Below are 22135 nucleotides of genomic sequence, written 5' to 3'. Positions count from 1 at the left end.
TTTTAATCTTCATTATTCTATAATTACATGTCGTTTTTATGGTGAAAATAAATCGAGAATTAAAAATCATCTATACCGTTCATTCTCCTGCGATATGAATTCTTCCCTCATCTGAAGAGGCAAGGACTGCGGCGGATTGATGATCGGCTGCTGCTTGGAGTTGCTCTTCAGAACATATGTGGATCGGTTCATCAGGTAATCTTTGAATCCCTCTGGGGGCTTCGGTTGCACGGGGAAGAGGCTCTTCTGGCGACCCTCAATCTGAAACATTCAAATATTTCATTATTGAAATAATGACTGACAACTTCATTATTTATACCTTTATTACAATAATTTACAGGACATTTAGATAATATAATAAAACTAGATACTTAGGCACCGAAACAAGATGACATTTTTCTTGCATTATCAAAAAAATAGTCATAATCATTCAAAATTTAAGATCCTAGACTTAATAACAATTAATTAACAGATAAAGTTACAACAGAAAAACATTGACCTTCATCTAACAATATTACTTTGTACCGCTTCTCTCATGTCAACGGAATTAAAAATTAAGTTCCCGAATAACTTCATTAGAAACACATCATATTCAATTTTTTCAATTGAAAATTACCCACTTTGATTGTTCTAGTAAACTTAGTTACCCAATTATGCGCATAGCAGAGATGCAGAATCAACAACAATATATCAGAGATGCCTAATTGACCGTTAGTGCGGTGTTTCTTTGTCACTTCCAACAATTCAATTTCAGAGTAGATAAAATACATTTCAACATTGATTATGCTCCAAAAATATACATCATGTCAATTTAATTTGGGTTTCTGATTATTTTTGTTTTTGCATGATACAAACAATGAAAAGTTTTTGTAGCGTGATTTGCTTGTACAAGCTTAGTCCAACAACCACATAAGCAGTCAAGAATTTATCAAGTGGATTTACCATCTGCATACACATTGGTAAAAATGCGAATTCATTGCTACTAAAATGGATATGTAGTGTGTGTGCACAGGTGGTAGTTTTGGTTTAAAGTTAAATATGGCTGCTAAGATAGGCTGCACCTGAAGGACACATAATACATTGAGAATATTTCGTCTCTGTTCTGGCAAAACACACCAACTGGAGAATACTAGTTTTAAGTAATTTGACTTTGAAGTTGTTAAAATGTTTGAAATAATGATCTATCATGTGAGTTTATTAAGTAATCGTTAAAAGGATGACTTTAAAATAAAGACTGTTTATTTATTAAGAAGGTTTCCAAACGTAAAGTTTGAAATAAGGAACATTTTGGTACTAACTCAATATGTCATTTTTTCGAATTAGTGTTTTCTGCCAGAACAGTGACGATTTGCAATCCTATTCATCACCAAAGCATCAATTTAATGAATATTATGTTTACAATGCGTCGCTATAGGATTTGTTTCCCGAATAGACCAAATGTCAATTTTTCAGGAGACGAAAAACAAATTTCATTGTCGTATATTGAAATATCAGTAGATGTATCAATCATTCTTTCTACACTGTATGATTGCAACATTATCTAAGAATAGATTCCAAGAATAATATACTGGTATAAATCAGTAAATGCACATAAAATGCGTTTTATTTACAAGTACTCGTTGTGGATATTCGGGAAATTTTTAGCGCTCTCTCAGAATAATGGATATTCGGGACAAAACATGGACGTTCGGGACTTAAGACCGTAGTGTGTTGCTGCACGGCCCACGGATTACTGAGTGGTCAAAAAGTAAGCACCTCAAATGTTATATTTATTTACACAATAATAATTGTTAATGATTACTTTTACTATTTAAATATCTAATGATCGTAATAACCCAAGTTCGTAGGTAATAATAACATGCGGCATTCGCTTTTTTCGGTTTTTTTCGTAATAAGTAATAAAATAGTTTTTAATATTCTTTTTTTTATTCAACGAATAATTCACAAGATTTAAGAATGTACCACTCTAATTATTGAACATACATAATTTTGAAAATCACTTCTGAGAAAATATATTGTAACCAATAGAAAAAATCTTTTTGAAAAAAGTAAGACACCCGGCAGGAATCGTCCTGCATCTCTTGGGTTTACGACACAGTCCACGAATTATCCACTATGCTACGAGGTGACATACTTATGACGACAAACTTTAACTATTGGCCTTTTAATACCTGCTCATCAGTATTCTTCAAAATCAAGCGATTATCGGCGATCGGTTTTTGTTTATTAAATAAAAGTAGGTATCTACTACTTCAATTACTAACCGACGTCACGGATTTCTCCAATATTTTATGATGGTACTTACTCGTACTTGCTAACAATTTTATATTAATACTTTTTCCAAAAAAAAATCTATATATATATATCTGTATATTATTATATCTATATATTTATATAATTAACAATTAAACTTATTACAAACCACCAAATAAATATTATATATTTACTATTGGAATGACAACACAAAATAATAGCATCTATAAATTAATTACCATTGGCTGCTAATATTAGGTAGGTACCAATATCCTAAGTATATAATATTCACCAAATAAATAGTTACTAACATACATATTAAATTAAATTAACTATCAGCGCATTCAAAAATAAATAAAAGCATCGCCTTTATTTTCATAGAAATGCCTAGATTAAAAGTAAAATAAAGACAAACAATGTTTGATTAATAATAATTTGAAATAATAATTATTTTTTACGTCATAGTAGTTGCCGGGTCATACTGTAGAATTCATATAACCGTTGGGATTTTGTGTCATTTATCAAAACAAAATGCAGTTATTCAGGTTAAAATACTCACTTCCAAAACTTTACTATAAGTTCAGGGCGAACTGGTGATGTATCAGTTATAAATGATCTCTTCAAATTTGATGAATTCACTATTAAAACAATAGTAACTTTAAAAACAATATCAATAAAACGAAATTTGAAAGAGCACTCCGGACGGCCGAAAAATATGAAAGTGGGCGTGATTGTTTTAGAGCTGGACAGCGTGAATGTGGGAGCGAGATGCACGGCGTCAGCGCGGTTTGATTGGCTAAAAGTCATATTCGGGAAATAAAAACTCAGCCGAGATTTATTTCGACCAAAATTAACTTGGATATTCAGGTACGAATAGTTGGACATTCGGGAGAACAGCACGGAGTAATTGCAACTTAACATGGCGTATTCGGGTTTTTCAAAAAAATATCTCTGTTCCTAGATAAAAATATATTATTTTTATAAATGATTTCGGTAGTGTTCGATAAAAGAAATTGAACTGCATTAAAATGTCGATTTCGACAAAAATGGATATTCGGGAAACAAATCATATAGCGACGAATGGTTGAACAGTTGAATGCAATAAATACAGCAGATAACTAAATATCACATAAAACTGCGACACATTGATAAATAGCATGCTAATTATATCTAATGAGAGATGTAAAATTTTCACAATTCAATTCTATTCATAATTTGTGATATTATGTAAGTGTACCAAATATTAAGGAGTATGTATTAGGATAATAACCAACCTGCTTTTTCACATTGAGATACATCTGATAGGGGTTCATCTGCGGGTGGCAGTGGGAGGTGGTATGCGAATCGTCAATCTTGATTGATGAATGTGACGTATCCGTGTTGGACACAGTTGTGTGGCTGTGACTCTCCTTGGACGCCTTTATCTTCCTCTTCCTCGGATGCAGTTCAACAGAGGATTCCTTGGAAGTACTTGCATGGCAGGCGCTGGAGGAATTGCTAGTGCTACTAGCTCCAGCTGAAGCATTGCTGTGATGGGTGCTGCTTCCCTGATTCGTGCTTTCAGTTTCTTGTGCCTAGATTTTATAAAAAGTGTAAGCATACGCAGTCAGAATAATATAAATGTACCTATTTTGTACTAGGTATCCATCATGTTAAACTTATGTCATGCTATAAACCAATTAAATAGCTGCTACATTTATTACATATCTATAAAATACAATAATTTTCGATTAAGTTTTATTTAAATTTTTTTGTTTCTGTAATATGTGAATGCCGAATGTGTCATATTACTGACTTGTTTTAGACAGCATCCGCCCACGAACGAATGTGTTGAACAAAGTTATACTGTATTGAATTTTTTATCAGTGTAACTAATATGTACCATTCTTGGGAATGTTATCTTATGGTCAACATGAAAATAAAAAAAAAAAATGAAATCGCATCCTGTTATGACCTGATAGTTCCTGTTTGAATAAATATATTATGGAATAGAAAGTATATCATTTCATAACATCAAAGAATGTATTTCATTGTGTGTAAAATAATCTTTGACTGAGTAATATGTACTTGATTTTTTAATAAGACATAAAGGGGCATTGACACATTATCTGAAAAATGAAATTGCCCTCGCAAATGACGCTACTCAGACATTTGCTGCATTGTATATTATAGTCTGTATGGTCACGCTATACATTCCTTCATTCCAAATCGTATAGGAATTCACTACATGCAGTTTGAATGTTTAAATAAGATATGATCAAAGCCACTAATGAAAAAATGAAAGCCACAAATGAAAGTATGCCACATCTAGTCTATGTGGTAATATTGGTTGTGGATGTATTTACAAAATAATAATTTAAAAATGACAGCTGATGTATGGTTTTAATAATTCCCATTTTAAATGACGACGTTTACAATAATACTCCTTATGGTAATTATCATTTTATGTGGTCATGACATGTTCATTTCGAAGATGAAAAAAGACAGCATTACAATGGCATATATAGATCTTTCCTACAAATTCTACAGATTGTTCAAACAGCTTCGAAATATACCCCAAACTCTTCATTGTGGACTATACGGCACCTAAATATGAGAAAATCATTTAATTATTAATACATTATGTGTCCCAATACAAATTCAAATGTATCTGATGTCTCAAAAATGGTTTTATTCGAAGATGAGAAAAGACAGGGCATTACAATGGCATATACATCTGTCCTACAAATTCCACAGATTGTCAAACAGCTTCCAAAATATATCCCAAACTATTAATTTTCGACTGTTATAAAGCACCTATATATGGGGAAATGATTTAATTATTCATACATATTGTCATAATGTGTGGAAAGATTTTTTTTTACATAAATCACTCTATATTCTAAACTAAGTACCAGTTATTTATTTAATGAAATTTCGAATACACACTTACCCTATCTCTCCCCCTAGTTATGTTTTTTGTAAACAAATTGTTTAAAGTGAAGTACATAAATACATAATGGCAATCATATATTCACAGCAAATTTTTTCCGAAAAATTATTACTCTATATCTGGATAAAATATAGTAATACTCACCCCTGTGAAGGCGGTCATTTTTTGGTTAAACCTTTATTTTTATGCACACACTCGACACTGTCGTTGTGAATATTTTGTTTACCTCAGGTAACAATTTAGATCGCTCTATGCTTCTTCATATTTTCATAAACAGAAGAAAACTTTAGTATTAGATATGTCATAACAGGCAGTTAAATTGTCCGCTAATATTTACCAAAATCATTTTTAGAAATGTTAAAGAAAATATAAATTCAATATAATTATTTCACTGGAAAAGACATGCCTGTTTTATAACATCGTATTCCAAAATTTAAATTTCGGGATCCATTTATGGCTCACTGGACGATACATCCCATAGTTACAATAAAATTATGATTCATATTAGCACACACAAGTTTTCATAAGAACTGCGCAAGAATATGTGTAGGTACGTAAAAGAAACTAGGCTAACTATTTTTTTTTGTAACCGTGTATGTAGTTCGAACCTTCTTCAAGGGGTTGGAATAAAATACTCATGAAACAATTGAGTCGATATACAGTGCCTGGTTTTAAAGTGGAGCCAGCAGAAAAAATAGAACTACCTGTCCCGCTGCAATGTAAAAGTACATTTCCTGCTCAAAATATGTTTATTGTATTATGAATGAATAAAATGAGGTTTCAGTGTTAAAAAATCAGAAGGGGAAAAAGAAGAGTTTGAAATAAAAAATGAGAAATGTTTAACAAATCTGAATGTGTAGGTACCTAATGACAAATAAATTAAATAAAAAAATTGGCTTTAAATCATTGAATGCTTGCGAAGTATGAACAAATAATACAAGATATGAAATTGACTGCTGACTAGATAATTACTAATTAATTACCACATTTAAATAGCATGCTAATTATATCTAATGGCCACCTAATCGTTACGAGCCTAGCGCGTCTTTAGCACTAGAAACAATTATAAATTATATTGTTTTTCATTGGCTCTACACTTAGATGCGGTTTCTTACGGGCGGACGTGCTCAGCGTGGGTCAAAATGGAGCTTTTGAAGCCTTATTATCCTTTATATTTTAAACATTTGATGACTGCATAAAGTATTTTTATTACATAAAATAGTATTTTTCAGTTTTGAAGATAATTCTAAAGATACTGTTTGAACATGTACCTAACTGAATTTTTTTTTTTTTTAAACAGTACATGTTCGAACATGCGCGTTAACATCATTTTACTCCCTACTTCAATTATAGTTTGTCAATGTATGGCTACTGCCGTATGTTGTAGCTTAACCACTGGGGAATGCCAAAAGAAATGGCATATTTCAAAAAAACACTACCTTATTCTTAGGTCAATAATTATTATAAAGCAATCATTATTCGTAGGATGTTTATCACACTTGAATGTTCAAAGACATAACTTATAATTAGTATCTTTAGAATTATCTTCAGATGTGTTAATCTTGCCCATTTTTTGAATTATAAAATGCCTAATTCTTGTCAAATTTGGGATCACAGAGATTATGAATATAATCTTTTATCATAAATATTTCACTATAATAATGTCGATATAATTTATACTGATGGTTTTATAAATGCGTTTAAAAATTAATAAATGTAAAAAATCTTAACACCACTGCACATTTATGTACAGAAATATGACTATATTCTAAAACATTAGAGCAAGAGGTTTAAAAGAATACTATTTTGTAAATGTTTAAAATAAATATAAAGGATGATAAGGCTTCAAAATTATATAAATAGATTATCTACAACATTTAAGGTATGTCCAGGATCATGCTTTGAAAATAGAACAAAAGCTCCATTTTGACCTACGCTGAGCATGTTCCCCCTTAAGAGATCTTTTTTATGAGAAATTGATGTTAGCCACTTGCTCAAGGCTCCATAATCTAGAACCAAACACACATTAAAAGAAAACATGTGTATTTGTCAAGACATGGATTCGAACCTAAGACACAAGAAGCGGATACGTACAAATAATGATCATTTCCATTTTAATATTCTACAAAAAATGGTATTTCTTAATGTTTATTAATATTTCTAGTGTTTGAAGGATAAGATAAGCCAAAACATTTAAATAATATGCAGTTACTAATAGGGGTTATCGAGATTTCATGTCCCAAAAAATTATTAGAAAAGTTGATTCTCATTTTTATATGAGAATCTTTTGAATTCGAAAACAAAATAACCAGGCATACAAAACATATACATATACAAAAAAAAAATGAGATTCGTAAGTCCGGATTGAATCTTCAATTCAAAGGTATCAACTTTGGACTTGGCCAGATTTTTTTTTAAAAATAAATTCATGAAAATTGTCGCCATAAATAGAAGTTTATCAAGGATTTATATATTCTTGAATATAAGGATTCTCGAAACTCAAGAATTTACAAGCTCTTATTACATACAATGAAAATAACAATCAAGTTTTATACACCATATCCATGGGATATACCTAAATATTCAAGTCTTGAGGATAAAATGCTTATATATTTTCATACAAAATAATTACATGTTTAAATCGTATTTTACATATAAATAAGTTTGTGGCAATGTGAAACTGTATTTAATTATATGTCACCTATACTCGTTTAATCGTCAGCACCTCAATTTATGTACAGACTATATACATAAAAGTATTCAATATCCGTACCTGTTGATTGGCGCTAGAAGGTGGAGGAGTCTTTGTCGGTCCGGGGGCCCCACTAGGACTGCAAGGAGGTGCTGATGATGAGATATGGGGAGAGCTCCGACCCCTCTCCTTGTCTTTCTCAATGCCATCAGTATTTCTATGAGACCGTAATACCCTTTGGCCAGTGCCTGCCTTATCATCCGGTCCGCCAGCCTGGCGTTTATCATCTTTATTTGTGTCTGATGTAGTATTGTCTCCACCTTCAGCATTTACAGGAACAGTCTCACCAGCAGAGTTAATATTAAAATGAATAATATAAGGTAACGTTGAGGTACTGCCTCTATTTTTAGTGTTTCCTCGCTGGGTTGATTCTCCTTCTTGCTGGCCCCCTGACCCGCCGTTGCCCCCCACGCCACCAGGGATGACAATTTTCAGCGGTGGTACTTTTGGACCACTGGTATCGACAGCCTTTGATTCTTCTACATCAGTGTCATTTTCTTTGACGTGTACAAATACAGGAGGTTTGGGACTGGCACATGGACTCTTTTTATCAGTAACACCTTTTGTATTGGATTGAGTCACCGAAAGACCTGAAGGCGATTGCTTTATACTAACTGAGTTTGTTTTTCCGGGTTGTGAGCCACTCTGAGCTCCTCCGGGCCCACTTTTATTTTGGGTCCCAGACAAATTATTGGTCACATTCTTGGTTTGATTATTTTGAGTCGAAACCTTTTGATTTCCACTAGTCACCGAAGATTTAGAATTGGAAGTTTGCACTGGGCCACCTCCTCTACTAAGGGGTGCCACCCCAGTTTTACTAGCTGGCCCAGGAGGTTTATTTCCAGCAATAATGGCATTTCTGTAAAATGAAAATGATATAAAACTCAAAATATTTTCAATATACTAACACATAATAGGTAGGTAGGTATATATAAAAAAATATATAATCTCATTGAAAGAAAATATAAATGATAGAATTGTTTAGCTACCTTCCAACATTGACTCTGGGCTGTTGTAAAGGTTTAGCAGTTTCCTTGACGGGTTCAGTCTCTTTTCTCTTTTTCCTTTTATTAGCCTCATCATCAGCTCCCTCGGTCTCACCTGAGTCTGCAGTTTCAAGAACCCTTTTGTTGTTTTGGGTCACATTTGTTCCCGATGAATCTTCCTGAGTTGAAGACACAACTGCACTGCTAATTGTGCTGGAACTAGAGTCACCTGTAAGTCAAATTACATTTAGTTAAATTGAATTTAATTAAAATTTCTACCATTCACAATAAATTGATACCATGAAATAATTTTTATTAATATAAAATTAAATAAAAATGGAAAATCTCTTTAACTTGTTCTAAGTTGTCTTCGAATTGATATGAAATACCTGTGACGTGCTAGATTAACATATAATTCGTGACCTCTCACCTCTCCTATATTCTAGAACTCACCCATTCGATATAAGGGTGTAATTAATTGCACAAATTAGAAAAATAGTTGTACTGACATTATGTTAATTAAAAATTCAACATTCGACAAAATTTCCAGATTACAAACTGTATGTAGACCACATATTATATTTCGTTGCTGCCGCTTTTATTAATTCCTATTCCAAAACTTTATACCTTCATTGTTTTTAGTGTTGGTGGTTGTCGGAACGGGTTTCTCAGTTCCCCCCGATGAACTGGATTCCTTTGAATCGTTCTTGTCATCTGAAGTTTTTGTGGCGGTCTCCATTATAGATGAGCTGCATCCAGAAGATGATGAGTCTTCGAAAGAAATAACTTTCTTGTTATCATCTCTCGATCTGCCAGCGTGTGAAGCTCTCTGGCCCGATACACTTTCTAAAATTCAAATAGAACACATGCATCCATAACATATCAATTGAAGGTTGAAACCTAACTTCGCACCACTCATCTGACAGAAGTAAACTACTTCATAACGATCAAAATAAGCCAAAATTTCTTTGAAGACTGAAGAAATATCCTTGTTCCTTTACAGAAACTTCATAATAACCTATATAAAATCTCATTTTATTAATATATATTTGCATTTAAAGCAAAGAATCAGTTCGGCCAATTGAATTGGATCGCGTTATGCATTTACAAATAGAGTTGAATTATTGAAAAAAAATAAAGAGTTACAATAATTGCCATCCATCCAGTGACAACATAAATAACAAATATATCAACAGTCAAAAATATTGATGCATGTTTAGGGATTGCAATGCCGGTATTTTAAAACCGGTATTCCAGTATGTATAAATACTAAAATACCGGTTTTAAAGATCCAGAATACCGGAATTTTCGGTATAAAGAAAGCACATTCGTTTAAGTTTTTGAAAGTGAGTGTGAGTTACGTGCTGCTAAAATGCAAATATTATATTGACTGCATCTAACAGAAGTGAAATAATAACAAAACAAAATTCATCAAACATATTTATATAATTGTCGCATGAATATTATTTTGAAATAGAAAACATTCGTGACAAAATAAATGTTCTATTCGTATAATAAAATTATTCATGACTGTACAAGCGTTGAATTTAAGAAGCTTTTCCTGCAGCCGGTTTTGTTAAAATTATGAAAATATTGAAATTATTTGAAAAATCACCAGTTTTACAATATTATGATCAATATAAAGTTTTTAAATGTCAACATAATACATGTATGTAGAGTATGTATTCTATAAACTGGCGTACATGTCACACGGAAAGCATTGTGCAACTGTTGCAAGTTTTCAATGGGAGGGAACGAGATGGATGCTGAAGCGGGGGGTAACCGGCACGCCAGCTTATAGAAGACAGACTCTAGGTAGGTTTTTGGTATAAAATAATGTTTTAAAGAGATTTTAATAGCTATATTTACTGATAAGTACCTACGTATGTTTAATAATGTTTTAACGAATACCAATATAAATACCGGTATTCTAAATTAAAATACCGAAAAACCAGTATTTAGATTTTCATTCGGTATTGCAACCCCTATGCATGTTATATTTTAGTTTTGAATTAAGTTCCTTTGCACTGATATTTAAAAAAAAAAAACAAAATTCAAAGCTACTTATCTAATTTAATCATTATTCAGTCTCCAAAGATACATGTTACTCTACATAATCAAAGGCAACTAAAAATGTCAATAAAATATGCTAATATGTAAGTACAGCCCGTATGTTTTTCGACTGTTATCATAATTAGGGACCGGATTTATATGCTAGTGAATGTTTTGTTAGGGAGTATGCACAACTATGAGAGTTGTACAGAAATCTGTTTTGAAAGAGGCAGAATCCAAAAATGAAATTTTATTGTGCATATAAATGCATATTTGAGACGTTAGGACATATTTGAGACATTAGTGCATATTTCATAGATAAATGCATATTTTAGGGCTTTTGCATTTACAATTTAAATTTTTTTGAATTATTTTTTCGAAATATAACTAAATTATGTAAGTAGGTAGGTAGTTTAGATGCACTTGACGGCATCCCCGAGCTGTGGATTTATCAGAAAAAGTCAACTCACGCACCTTTACTTAAATTTTGCGCAATCACCTCTGTGGACGTTGAGGGGTCATTTCCTGCATACTTGCAGATGTGGAAAAATTTAATGACAGAGCACAATATTAAAAAAAAAATTTCGGACAAAAAAAACAGCGAATAATAGTTATGAATATTTAAGTGTCATTTTTTTTTTAAGTTGTGTTTAGTTTACATTGCATTACTAGTCAAAAAACTATTTTGAAAATTGTAATTGATTAATTTTATATTTTATATTTATTATTTGTATTTTTTTGTTATTGTATTATATTGATTAAGATTATTAATTTGTTATACGATTTTTATTCAGTAATATCTGTGATGTTTATTTACAATTTTTTTCCATAAAAAATATCAATTTTTAACTGCATATTTCTTTTGTTTTAGTGCATATTTTAATGATTTTAAGATGTGCATGCATATAATCATGTTTTTTGTTGCATATAAATCCGCACCCTACTCATAATGACACTTGTGAATTTGATTGGCAGTTACATAATAGCTTGAAGTAAATAATTGGTATTCAAAAATAAATCTTCAGTTGTAGTTTATGATCTACACAATGAGAAAAATAAGAACTTGCACTATTTATTATTGGGAGTCGTCCATTAACGGTGTAAAATGATTTCCATGACGAAGGCGTTTCATCAAATATGGATTGACCCTTCGAAAATATTAATATTTGTCCATAATGCCAGTAACATGAAATGTTTTATGCTGATGGAGCAATTAAATGAGTTTGATAGTAACTAATGAGACTGCAACATTCATTTAAATAAGTGATTAGATTTATACTAATACAAAACACCAACAATTTTGCAATGAGATGAGCAGAATTGCCAAACAATATTCTTCATCAATATCACAAAATTAAATACATAACATGGCGTCTTATCTACAGGTCAAAAGTAAAAAAATGTAAAACTTAACATAAAGATAATGTTAAGACATTACTAATGAATAAAAATATTAATAGAAATCATTGTTAGTATGGTTATAAATAGAAACCTACAGGTAGGTAACCTAACCAATCCGTTATTATAATTTATTGTCACAATAGAAGCTTCCCCACCCAACCCATGCAGTAATCCTACAAAAGACATCCATCCACTTTACAGAGTGATATCATAACTTATTCCAAAACCTTTGGTGCAGTTCTTATTACTAGTTATAACTGAACGTGGACTAACCATAGTTACCAGTGGCGAAGGGTGGAGGTAGGCTGTTAAGATTCGCTATAAATAGTGCACACTAAACTTTGTTAGTCATATGTATTTGTTTTTATTGAACTAAGACTACAATTTACAGATGGTGTTAGTTAGTTTTTGAAAATCAATTAAACCCTGCCCAAACGAAACCATAATAGTTTTGGCCTAATTTGGGCGATACGACAAAATTGTGCACACTTTTTCATTCATAGTTATTTGTTTTCGTTGGATTAAAAATACATATTACACATATTGTTGGTTCATTTTTTTTATTTCATTAAGCCCTGCCTAAACCAAACTATAATAAATAAAAAATATTATTCTATCTATAAAATATTCAAAGTTATGTATGATTTAATTGCATAATTTTAGATATTTTATAGATAGACATGTATTTTTTGACTATTATCTAATATCGCTTGGTTTCTCAGGGTTTAATTTAATTTTAAAAACTAACCAACACTTTCTATGAATTGTAGTCTTATTTCAATGAAAAAAAATATGTATGTCTGAAAAAGTTTAATGTGCACTATTTATGGCGGATCTTAACAGCCTACCTCCACCCTTCGCCACTGATAGTTACTATATTTATAATTTAGAAATAGTAGGTCTTATGAACGACACATCACTTGATACTTTCCAACAGCTATAAAGAGATTAGAATTCCAAAAAAATCTGCTGAGAGAAAAATTTTAGAAGGAATGTAATGGCAGACGTATGAATGAATTCAAAAAATTTTATAAGACTTTTCAAGATCTAATTATTACAACAAGCCAATTCCAACAGAGTGCTTGTAAAATATAGTGATGGAAAAACTGTTGATTCATGGTGGAAGAGGATATTATTTTACAAAGATTGGAAAATTACTGAAGACACTCCTAAATCTCAATAAGAATCCTAATAATGACCATAACGAATTTGAAAGATGTTTACTACACAACATAAGGAAAGCACTGATAGTAAAAAAAAAACAATAAAGTCGACAGAATGGGCATAATAATATAACTCAATTGTGAGCAGTGCTAAAAATCAATAGCACATGCCTGCAGGTGGCCGCCATTAAGTCTAGTGAGATCTTAGATAAAATCGAAAATATAAGTAAATGTGATAATAAGTAATGAGTGGCAACTGCTATTAAAACCTTCAAATCATAAGGAAGATTTAAAAGGCAAAAAATTATTTTCAATGCGACTTTGGAAGATACTTCAATAAAAGTAAGTGGCGCTGTACAGATTGTAAAAAAAATTAAGAAACAAAACAGTGTTGCTAGATCTAAAAATGCATTCTGGTTCCAATTGATTCTCAATTTAAAAAGCACCAATGAAATCTAGATCCATGACGGGAAATCCAATAAGTGAAAACAAATTTGTTTATCAACTTCTATTGTAATACCTATATATTACATCTCCTCAGCACATACCAAGTCAATAAAATTCTACACAGACGCCGATATTTATTTATCTACGTTTTGCATCACATTGCGACAGATAAACATAATATAAGTAAGGTGAATCACTCGACAGTGAAATGTCACAAGAGGTGTAGAGTGCAAAACTTGGATAAATAAACATCCGCGTTCGGAATAGAATTATTCGACTTTGAGTACATTTAATAGACTATAAATTATTCTGTCTAGCCAATTGATTATCCATTTACATAATATGGACCACTGACTTTAATTGAATACATTGTAATAGATAGATAAATAGACATTGTAAATGTCATTGTCATATTATATTAAGATGCGGTGTGATCAACGACTGGTCGGCCCCAAGTGGACACATTGACGCCAATAGTTGCGTTCATAGCAAAAGTTGGGAAATGCCAAACTGTCAGCAAGTTCCACCTGCTGACCTCCCCGCGACGACCTCCGGGCAATGCAGCGTAAGCTGTAGCTAACAACAGGGGGCGAAGGGCGACCCTCGGGGCCCTCGTGGATCAGGCCTCTGGAGCACTGGGCTAATCACCTAGCCTCCTTAAAAGCAACCGATTAATACAACAACATCACAGCAGCGTCAGACAATAACCGGCTCTGTAAACCGACAACCCAGCATGCAAATGGACAATGAAACCGGTAGATTAATCCTCTCCAACAACTCGAGCATGCGCATTGGGACATATAATGTTCGTACCCTGCGTACCCCCAAAAAAGACCTGCACGCCACACGCATACCAGCGGTATGGACATCCTAGGGCTGAGCGAAGTGCGCTGGAAGGAGCCGGGAGAAAGTTTATTGAGGGTTACTCTATTGTCTACTCAGGTCAGGAGCAATATCATCGCAAGGAAGTGGCAGTATTGATGTCAAAAAGAGCGGCCTGTTGCCTCATGAAACGGGAACCAATCTCGGAGAGACTGATACGTGCCTTCTTCAAGACTCATTGGCCGTCTTTCAGTGCTACGCCCCCACTGAGGATGCAGACGCGCAGACAAAGGGTGCCTTCTACGATTCACTCCACGGGGCAGTCTCCCCATCCCTGAAGAGAATGCGTGATTGTAATGGGGGATTATAATGCAAGAATAGGAGCGGACCCGGTGCTTGGCCCCACTGTGATGGGACGACACGGCCTAGGTGACCCCAACGACAATGGTGAGCGGCTCGTAGAATTCGCCACCCTGAACGAGCTCACCATAAGAGGCACCATTTTTCCCCACAAAGACATTCACAAATACACGTGGACGTCTCCTGATGGACGTACTAGGACGCAGATTGACCACTTCTTGTACAGCTTGAAGCACTGAAAGGAACTTCTCGATGTGCGCACTTACAGAGGCGCCGATATCCATAGCGATCATGGAAATATCCAAGTAAAACTCAGTTGCCAGGCAAGGTCTACAAGGGGCGAACGAATCGACGTTGAGAAGCTACGAAGCCGCAGAATTCGGATCGACTTCGAAACTGCTGTACGAGATAGTGTAGATCGTATCTACGAGCGGTACACATCTGAATCCGACCTCATTGAGGCGAACTGGAGCCTCATAAAGAATTTCTGAATTTCTCAAGTACAGCTTGAGTGCAATCCTGAAGCCTATGTTTAATCTGATGACAAAGGTCTGGGAAAAAAAGCGCTGTCCAAGGTGAAATCATCACACTTCACAAAAAGGTGACCCTCTTAATTTCCTCGAAAATGATCATAATGCATTTAAGGCGTCAAATGTTCTACCGATGTCTGCTACCAGTGGTCGCATATGCATGTGAAACATGGACCTTTAATTTATAAAAAGCCACAAATTATGAGTAGGGCATCATAGTATGTAAAGGTGCATGTTGGGCATAATGCGGAAAGACATCAAAAGAAACAAATGAATAAGAAGGCAGACAAGAGTACGCGATACGATAGAGGTCGCCAAGTAGATGAAGTGGGATGGGCTAGACATGTCGCTCGATGAGTGAACAACTGCTGGACAAATGCAGTCATACAGTAGTACCTAAGGGGCACTGAACAAACACAGGCATACCCTAAAAACAACTGGAAAGTTCAGTGAATGCGAAGAACTAAGGACCAAGAAAAGAGGAAAGAGCTATGGGAAACGCCTTCATCCAGTAGAGGATCGACCCCCGCTGATGATGATAACACTGTAGCAAAAAATGCAATATGTAATTTTGTCAAAAGTGACCCATACGGTGTTTCTATTCCGCAGTTCAATTAATTCAAATTGGGAGACTGCTGGTTCAATCATGTACAACATGACCATGTAATCATGAACAGTGAGCAGACAAATTTAGTAATGTCGAATAATCCAATGTCGCAGAAGAGAAAGACAAAAATATTTAGACTTGACGGAGCCTACCAACAACTAAATTTGAAAAGTGTACAGGTGGAGATAGTCTTTATAGGAAGCCAGGACCCACCCCAAGTTATCGCGCTCTAGATGATAATGAGTGTTCATATTTAGAATAGCCTGGGTGTTTCAGTCAACAACTGTGTTCCCATTTCCCAAGATATACCTAACTTATTGAGGGAATGCAAAATAAACCACTTCCAATAATAAACACTACAGTCATTGCCAATAGTTCACTTAAAATGTTAAACAAAGTAATGCCATAATGCTTTGTTACATTTAAAAAAAATGATATTTTGTCATATTTTAAGGTCAAAAATGTTACCCTCTTGACAATGGATTGATAAAAAAGTACATTTTATTTACCCGACTTTGAAGCTCTCCCCCAACCTCCCTTGTGCGTGTTTCTATTCATTCTGTCCCTTGAATCACGTCACAATATTACTCGATATACGCGCAATAAACACAACGCCCAAATGTTCGAAATAAATAATATAATAAATAGGTATATTTTGTATAGGCAAAATGGAAAAAAAAATGACATGAGAGTCGTCACTGAATATGTTAATCGTTGTACTGTCAATGTCTAAACGAAATGTATCAATGTCGCGAAATCTGTTGCGGAGAAATATATTTAATTTCCATTAATATATTATTATGTATTCCGTACTATTATTAACACTTCACTATATTATAAATTATACTACAGAACTTCCTTCGCCCAAGCTTTCGAATGATATGAATTCAACACATCACTTATTGTTATGTTGGGTTTGACAACCACGCGCCGTGATGGACAGATTAATAATATTGAACAGACGATTGGGTTTCAATCCAAGATACGAATTATTATTTGAAGTCGAGAACGCGTACATAATAATATATCGTCGTTTTGAGAAGCTTACAATGGTACGCCGATCAGCTGTTTTTACTATTAGTGCCGAGTCACTGGAGTAGGTCAAATTGCAATGGATATAATAATAATAATTAGAAACATGACCACAATGACGTTAGACATCGAAAGGACGAAGCCGTTTAGAGGGATAGTTGACTCAATGCAGACAGGGAATATCAATTAGTTATAATAATAATTAGGTACAGAGTCAATAGAAAGTACACGGCTACCTACGAAATACCCACATTATATTATGCGACGCTAATTATACTAATGTAATGCTTTCTTAGAATCCCGACCGACACGGGAATGTCAAATGCGCCAATCAGCAGCTACCGTGATTCGAAATGAAATGTTAATAATATCTGTTTATATTATTTTGTCCCAAACTACAAGTGTCCACAATAGTTGTATTATAAAAACAAGAGTCTAGGGTTCATACTATAGAATAATTGTATGTTAGGATACTGTTAGTTTTGCTTTAAAATATAGTAAGTACTTAATGTGAACAAAAGTAATACTGGTATAAACACTGCAATGGTAGTCGAGATATTTTGTTAATAAGGGTGTAGGTTAGTTGGCTAACATGATTTGAGTAAAAAAACACATACCTATTCGACGGATACAACCAAAAAACAATCAGCTTTCTTATCTCACAACTTTATAGGTCATTAACATCTTAACAGCACCAGTGCGAGTTTATATTAGAAAAAAATATTCGGCAATCAGACATTTTGAATTTACGAAAATAAACATCAGAACTATTCTTTGTATTATCTAACTTGCGAATGCGCCTAAAAATCGCGTCTGTAAAATGCATATATTATTGTGTACATGTAAAGCTATACGCTATTGGCTGTCACGTCAAGCAGAGGTCATTACTACTGCCTAGTGGCCAGGCCACGGTAAGCGAGTCCTCACTCACTTAAATCACGACACAAAAACTATTTTACTATTAAAAACAAAAGCGAAGATCCCTCCTTATTGCCTGTATCCGATATTTTAGTTTTGCGGAAGTTCCGGTCTCGTTCCGAAGGTGTGTACCTTTGTTTTGAGAAGTTATCCTCCTCTGCATTTCACGGAAAGCTACTATATTAAAAAAAACGTGACAAGCGCCGTGTAAGCGCAAAGCCAAGAGAGGTTTGAAGAGAACACTGTACAAAATAACATTTCCTTAGAGCATTTATGAACATCTTCTTAACTCTGACCTACGCTTGGCAACACAAAACATTCATTTGTATTCGAACCGTAAGAGGGCGACACGCGGACATTGTTAGAAATGAGAACACAACATACAAAAATAATAAAATATTGACAGAGACTAAATAAACACTGATAAGAACAAAATTTACTTATTGTTATTCAACATTACGTACCTTGAAACGATGCCAAGTAGTCATAAGCTGGAGGGTTGGCTACATCACATGGCATCTTCCCTTTCTTGTTCTTAAAAAGAGGGTCTGCTCCAGATTCTATCAGACACTTGACTATCTTCAACTGTCCATTGATAGCAGCATCATGCAAAGGAGTATCGTCATCCAACCCACGAGCATTGACATCAGCGCCAGCATGTATTAACATCCCAGCTATCAGGTGCCAGCCGTGGCTACAGGCTTCGTGAAGAGGAGTCCAGCCTAAAGATTGAATGAATAAAACCACTTTGAAACCTATTTCCTATCCATATTGTTATTTAAATTAACCATGTTTACTAGGTACTTCTATTCTAATATCTAAAGACCACGTCCATATAAAGTTCGTGAGAGGCCGTTGGTTTGTTTATCCCATATTTGTTATGAATTTTCGCATATTAATGTGTCAATGTTTACATGAAAACATCAAAACAGGATCTACCTTCCTACTTCCCCGTTCTTAAATGTACACAAACAACAAAACCATTTAAACTACGCGTAACAATTGCATTCACCTGCGAAATCCACCACATTTGGATCAACTCCTTGATCCAGGAGTCTCTTAACTTGATCGAAGTCGCCTTTAATTGCAGCGACATGTAAAGCAGTTTCGCCTCTTTCATTGCGCTCACGACATCTTGTTAAGCTGGGACCAGCACTAGTTGAAGCTAAAACAGAAGGTAATACTGTAAAATCACATCAATATGCAAGCAGGGGGATATGTCAAAAACAGCACATCACCACCATACCAGAATTATTCTCCTGGGATGTCAACTGCATCACCAGGGCCATTTGCTGTCGTTCAGACATCGGAGCTGCAAGAGTCGTCCTCTGAGTGCTACTAGCACCGCCGCATGATCCTCGGGGTCTAGATGTCGACGGCATCTCCAAAACATAACAATTGTATAATATTCTGTAGGATAATGTCCGTTATAATAAAATTGTCAAGTATTAACCTATATTGAATTACTGATGGCTTGTATTTCAAGTAAAGTTAAATAAAACACAAAATCACTACATAAGAGTAGTTGTTATCCGATATAAACTGAGAGTTCTTCACAAGTTATTTACTAAATTATTTAGGAAAATCTTTCACAAAGCCACCCTACCAAACAACTATTTTATTATCTGTGTTCACGCACGTATTTGATTCTTCAAAGGTATAAGGCTAACGAGCACGTAAAAAAGTGGTCGACAATAGGTACTAATAATATTTAACTCGAAGAAAATACGGGATTATTCAGAAAAGGTCTGATAACACTATCGTGTCCAGGCGTGCCGTATTTTACGCACCTACCTAGAAAATAAAGAACACTGTCTTGTATTATCTAAATAACTAAACTTAATAATAATACTTCTTTATATCCATGATCTGGTTCTTTTGTAGTCGTTAACTATTATTATTGTTTTGTCAAAATGTCGATCATCCTTCAATAATATTTATCATGCTCACCTAAATATACGAAAAGTCATACACATTAAAATTAATAAATATATGTATACATTATAATAATATTATATAGGTACCTACCAGCTAAGATCCATTTTTTACTTCCTTTAGTTACTTTTAAGAATCCAAACAGGTATAATAATAATTGTCAACTGGTCCTTACCAGCTAAAAATATAGTACGTATTTTTCATAATATATCATGTAGGTACATAGGTACGTCTTATACGTATTATTAAATCTGCAAATTATACTAAGAAGTATTTATTTTATATCTTACCATTATGCATTTAAAGGTGGAGATTTGAAAAATTATCAATTGTATTATTGTGTCACTGTATGGAGACAAATATAATTAATTATTATACACTACATCCAAAGAGATTGCACGGTGCTCCTTTGACTAGGTACATCTCACAAAACATCGTTCATCTATTCAGTTGCTATTTTTAGATATAATGCAGGTATACTTGATATTAAAAATAGGACAATCACGAACATTAGCAAAAAAACATTTCTGATTAGGGTTGCCACCTTATCCATGGTATGGTATCCCGTAAATTGATTTCTTTAGAACATAGTCGTATTAAGCCATGTTATTCTTTGATAAATTCCATTATATTACTTACTCTACTCTTCTTGATAGTACATTGTTCTTCGCTACTGCGTACATCCGCCGAACTTGGTGATTTCATCGATCCCATGGGTCTTAGTGCTGCCATGTGGTTGTTCAAAATGTCCGTTGGGTAGCATTTAGAAGTAAATAGTTAGGTACCTACGTATACTGACATTCAAATAAATAATTACAAAAGGGGGGATACAGTTCAAATTAGTTTTTTTTATTAGGTTGTTAACACGTAAATAAACATTTAAAGAATATTACTTATTGCAGAAAGCATTATTATTTTAAATAAATCATATTTAAGTACTACACTAGCAACTGTTCGTTATGGATCATAAGCGTAGAAATGATTGACCAATGACTCCAATGCCCACACGATCTGTGCAAGTCAACGAATCGGTTCGTGTAGGTAGGCACGAGTCCCAACATAGTGATTCCCAACCGGTTCTGTGGTAGCCTATGGCACCGCGAGGCATATTAGGGACTCCGTGAGAGTTCACAAAAATTATAACTTGAAACAAATTGGATAGGTACATAATAAAGTTTTAAAAAAATGGTTCAACGTGACATATTTTTAAAGATTTTTATTTGAGATGTTTTTAGGTTTAAAGTACAAATCGAAGATTCTAGTTGTCAGTAAGTAATGAAGGTCCATGTACTAAATACATGTACCTTGCACTGTTCATTAATTTATTAAATTTATCATTATCAAAGCGTTTGCAGCTGAATATAGTTACGGTACAGAAAATATTTTATTACAATACTATTTATTGTTAAAGTGTATATTTATTAGTCCGCACAATAGCTTTAGACAATAGTTATGTTACAATAATTATCCCATCAAAAGTTTCGTCTATGGCAGAGGGGGGCAAACTGCGGCCCGCCGGGTATTTTTTTACGGCCCGCCATCATTAATTGTACTTCTGATTACGAATATTTTTTTTGTAATTTTTAAAAAAAAATATTGACAATAGATTAAAATTTGTTTAGCAATAGTACGCGATCTATTTTCAATAGATATTGTTAGTGTACCGATAGAGCTACAACTTGAGATTATTGATCTGCAGTGTGTCACTGATTTAAGAGAATTGCATCGTCGTGAAGAAATCTCCAAATTTTAAAATGCCCTTAATTCAGACAAATTCGACCAACTTAAGGGGGGACATGCTCGTCGAAGGTCAAAAACAGACAGTTTAGGGCTTGGAAAAACGCTATTCGAAAAATGAAATTCGACGAATGACTTTTAGTAACTACCTGCCTAGGATCACTTGAAATATTGGTTTGGTGAGGATCCGTTTAGTAAAAAATGGCCG

General features: G+C 33.8%; 1 protein-coding gene across 3 annotated transcripts in view; it reads right to left on the bottom strand.

Annotated features, from left to right (window-relative positions):
• Window positions 1-19884, bottom strand: part of LOC147079684 (uncharacterized) — a 30366-nt gene extending 10482 nt beyond the window's left edge. Inside the window, exons 1-8 of one of the 3 annotated variants that reach the window (XM_085943115.1) lie at window positions 19502-19884; window positions 19268-19420; window positions 18720-18977; window positions 9551-9769; window positions 8927-9152; window positions 7959-8796; window positions 3528-3827; window positions 77-261 (exon numbers count right to left, since the gene is read on the bottom strand). In XM_085943115.1, the coding sequence (XP_085799241.1) occupies window positions 77-261; window positions 3528-3827; window positions 7959-8796; window positions 8927-9152; window positions 9551-9769; window positions 18720-18977; window positions 19268-19420; window positions 19502-19637 (2315 nt within the window). In that variant the 5' untranslated portion in view covers window positions 19638-19884. Of the gene's footprint in view, window positions 1-76; window positions 262-3527; window positions 3828-7958; window positions 8797-8926; window positions 9153-9550; window positions 9770-16814; window positions 17013-18387; window positions 18458-18719; window positions 18978-19267; window positions 19421-19501 lie in introns of those variants that run through there. The other 2 variants (XM_085943134.1, XM_085943125.1) reach the window with 2 other exon arrangements.
• Between the last annotated feature and the right edge of the window lie 2251 nt (window positions 19885-22135).

This window comes from Rhyacophila brunnea, unplaced genomic scaffold (assembly GCF_057557595.1).
Source record: "Rhyacophila brunnea isolate RB1 unplaced genomic scaffold, BYU_Rbru_1.0 scaffold_1, whole genome shotgun sequence".
Taxonomy (NCBI): domain Eukaryota; kingdom Metazoa; phylum Arthropoda; class Insecta; order Trichoptera; family Rhyacophilidae; genus Rhyacophila; species Rhyacophila brunnea.
This window is presented reverse-complemented; position numbering and strand designations above follow the sequence as displayed.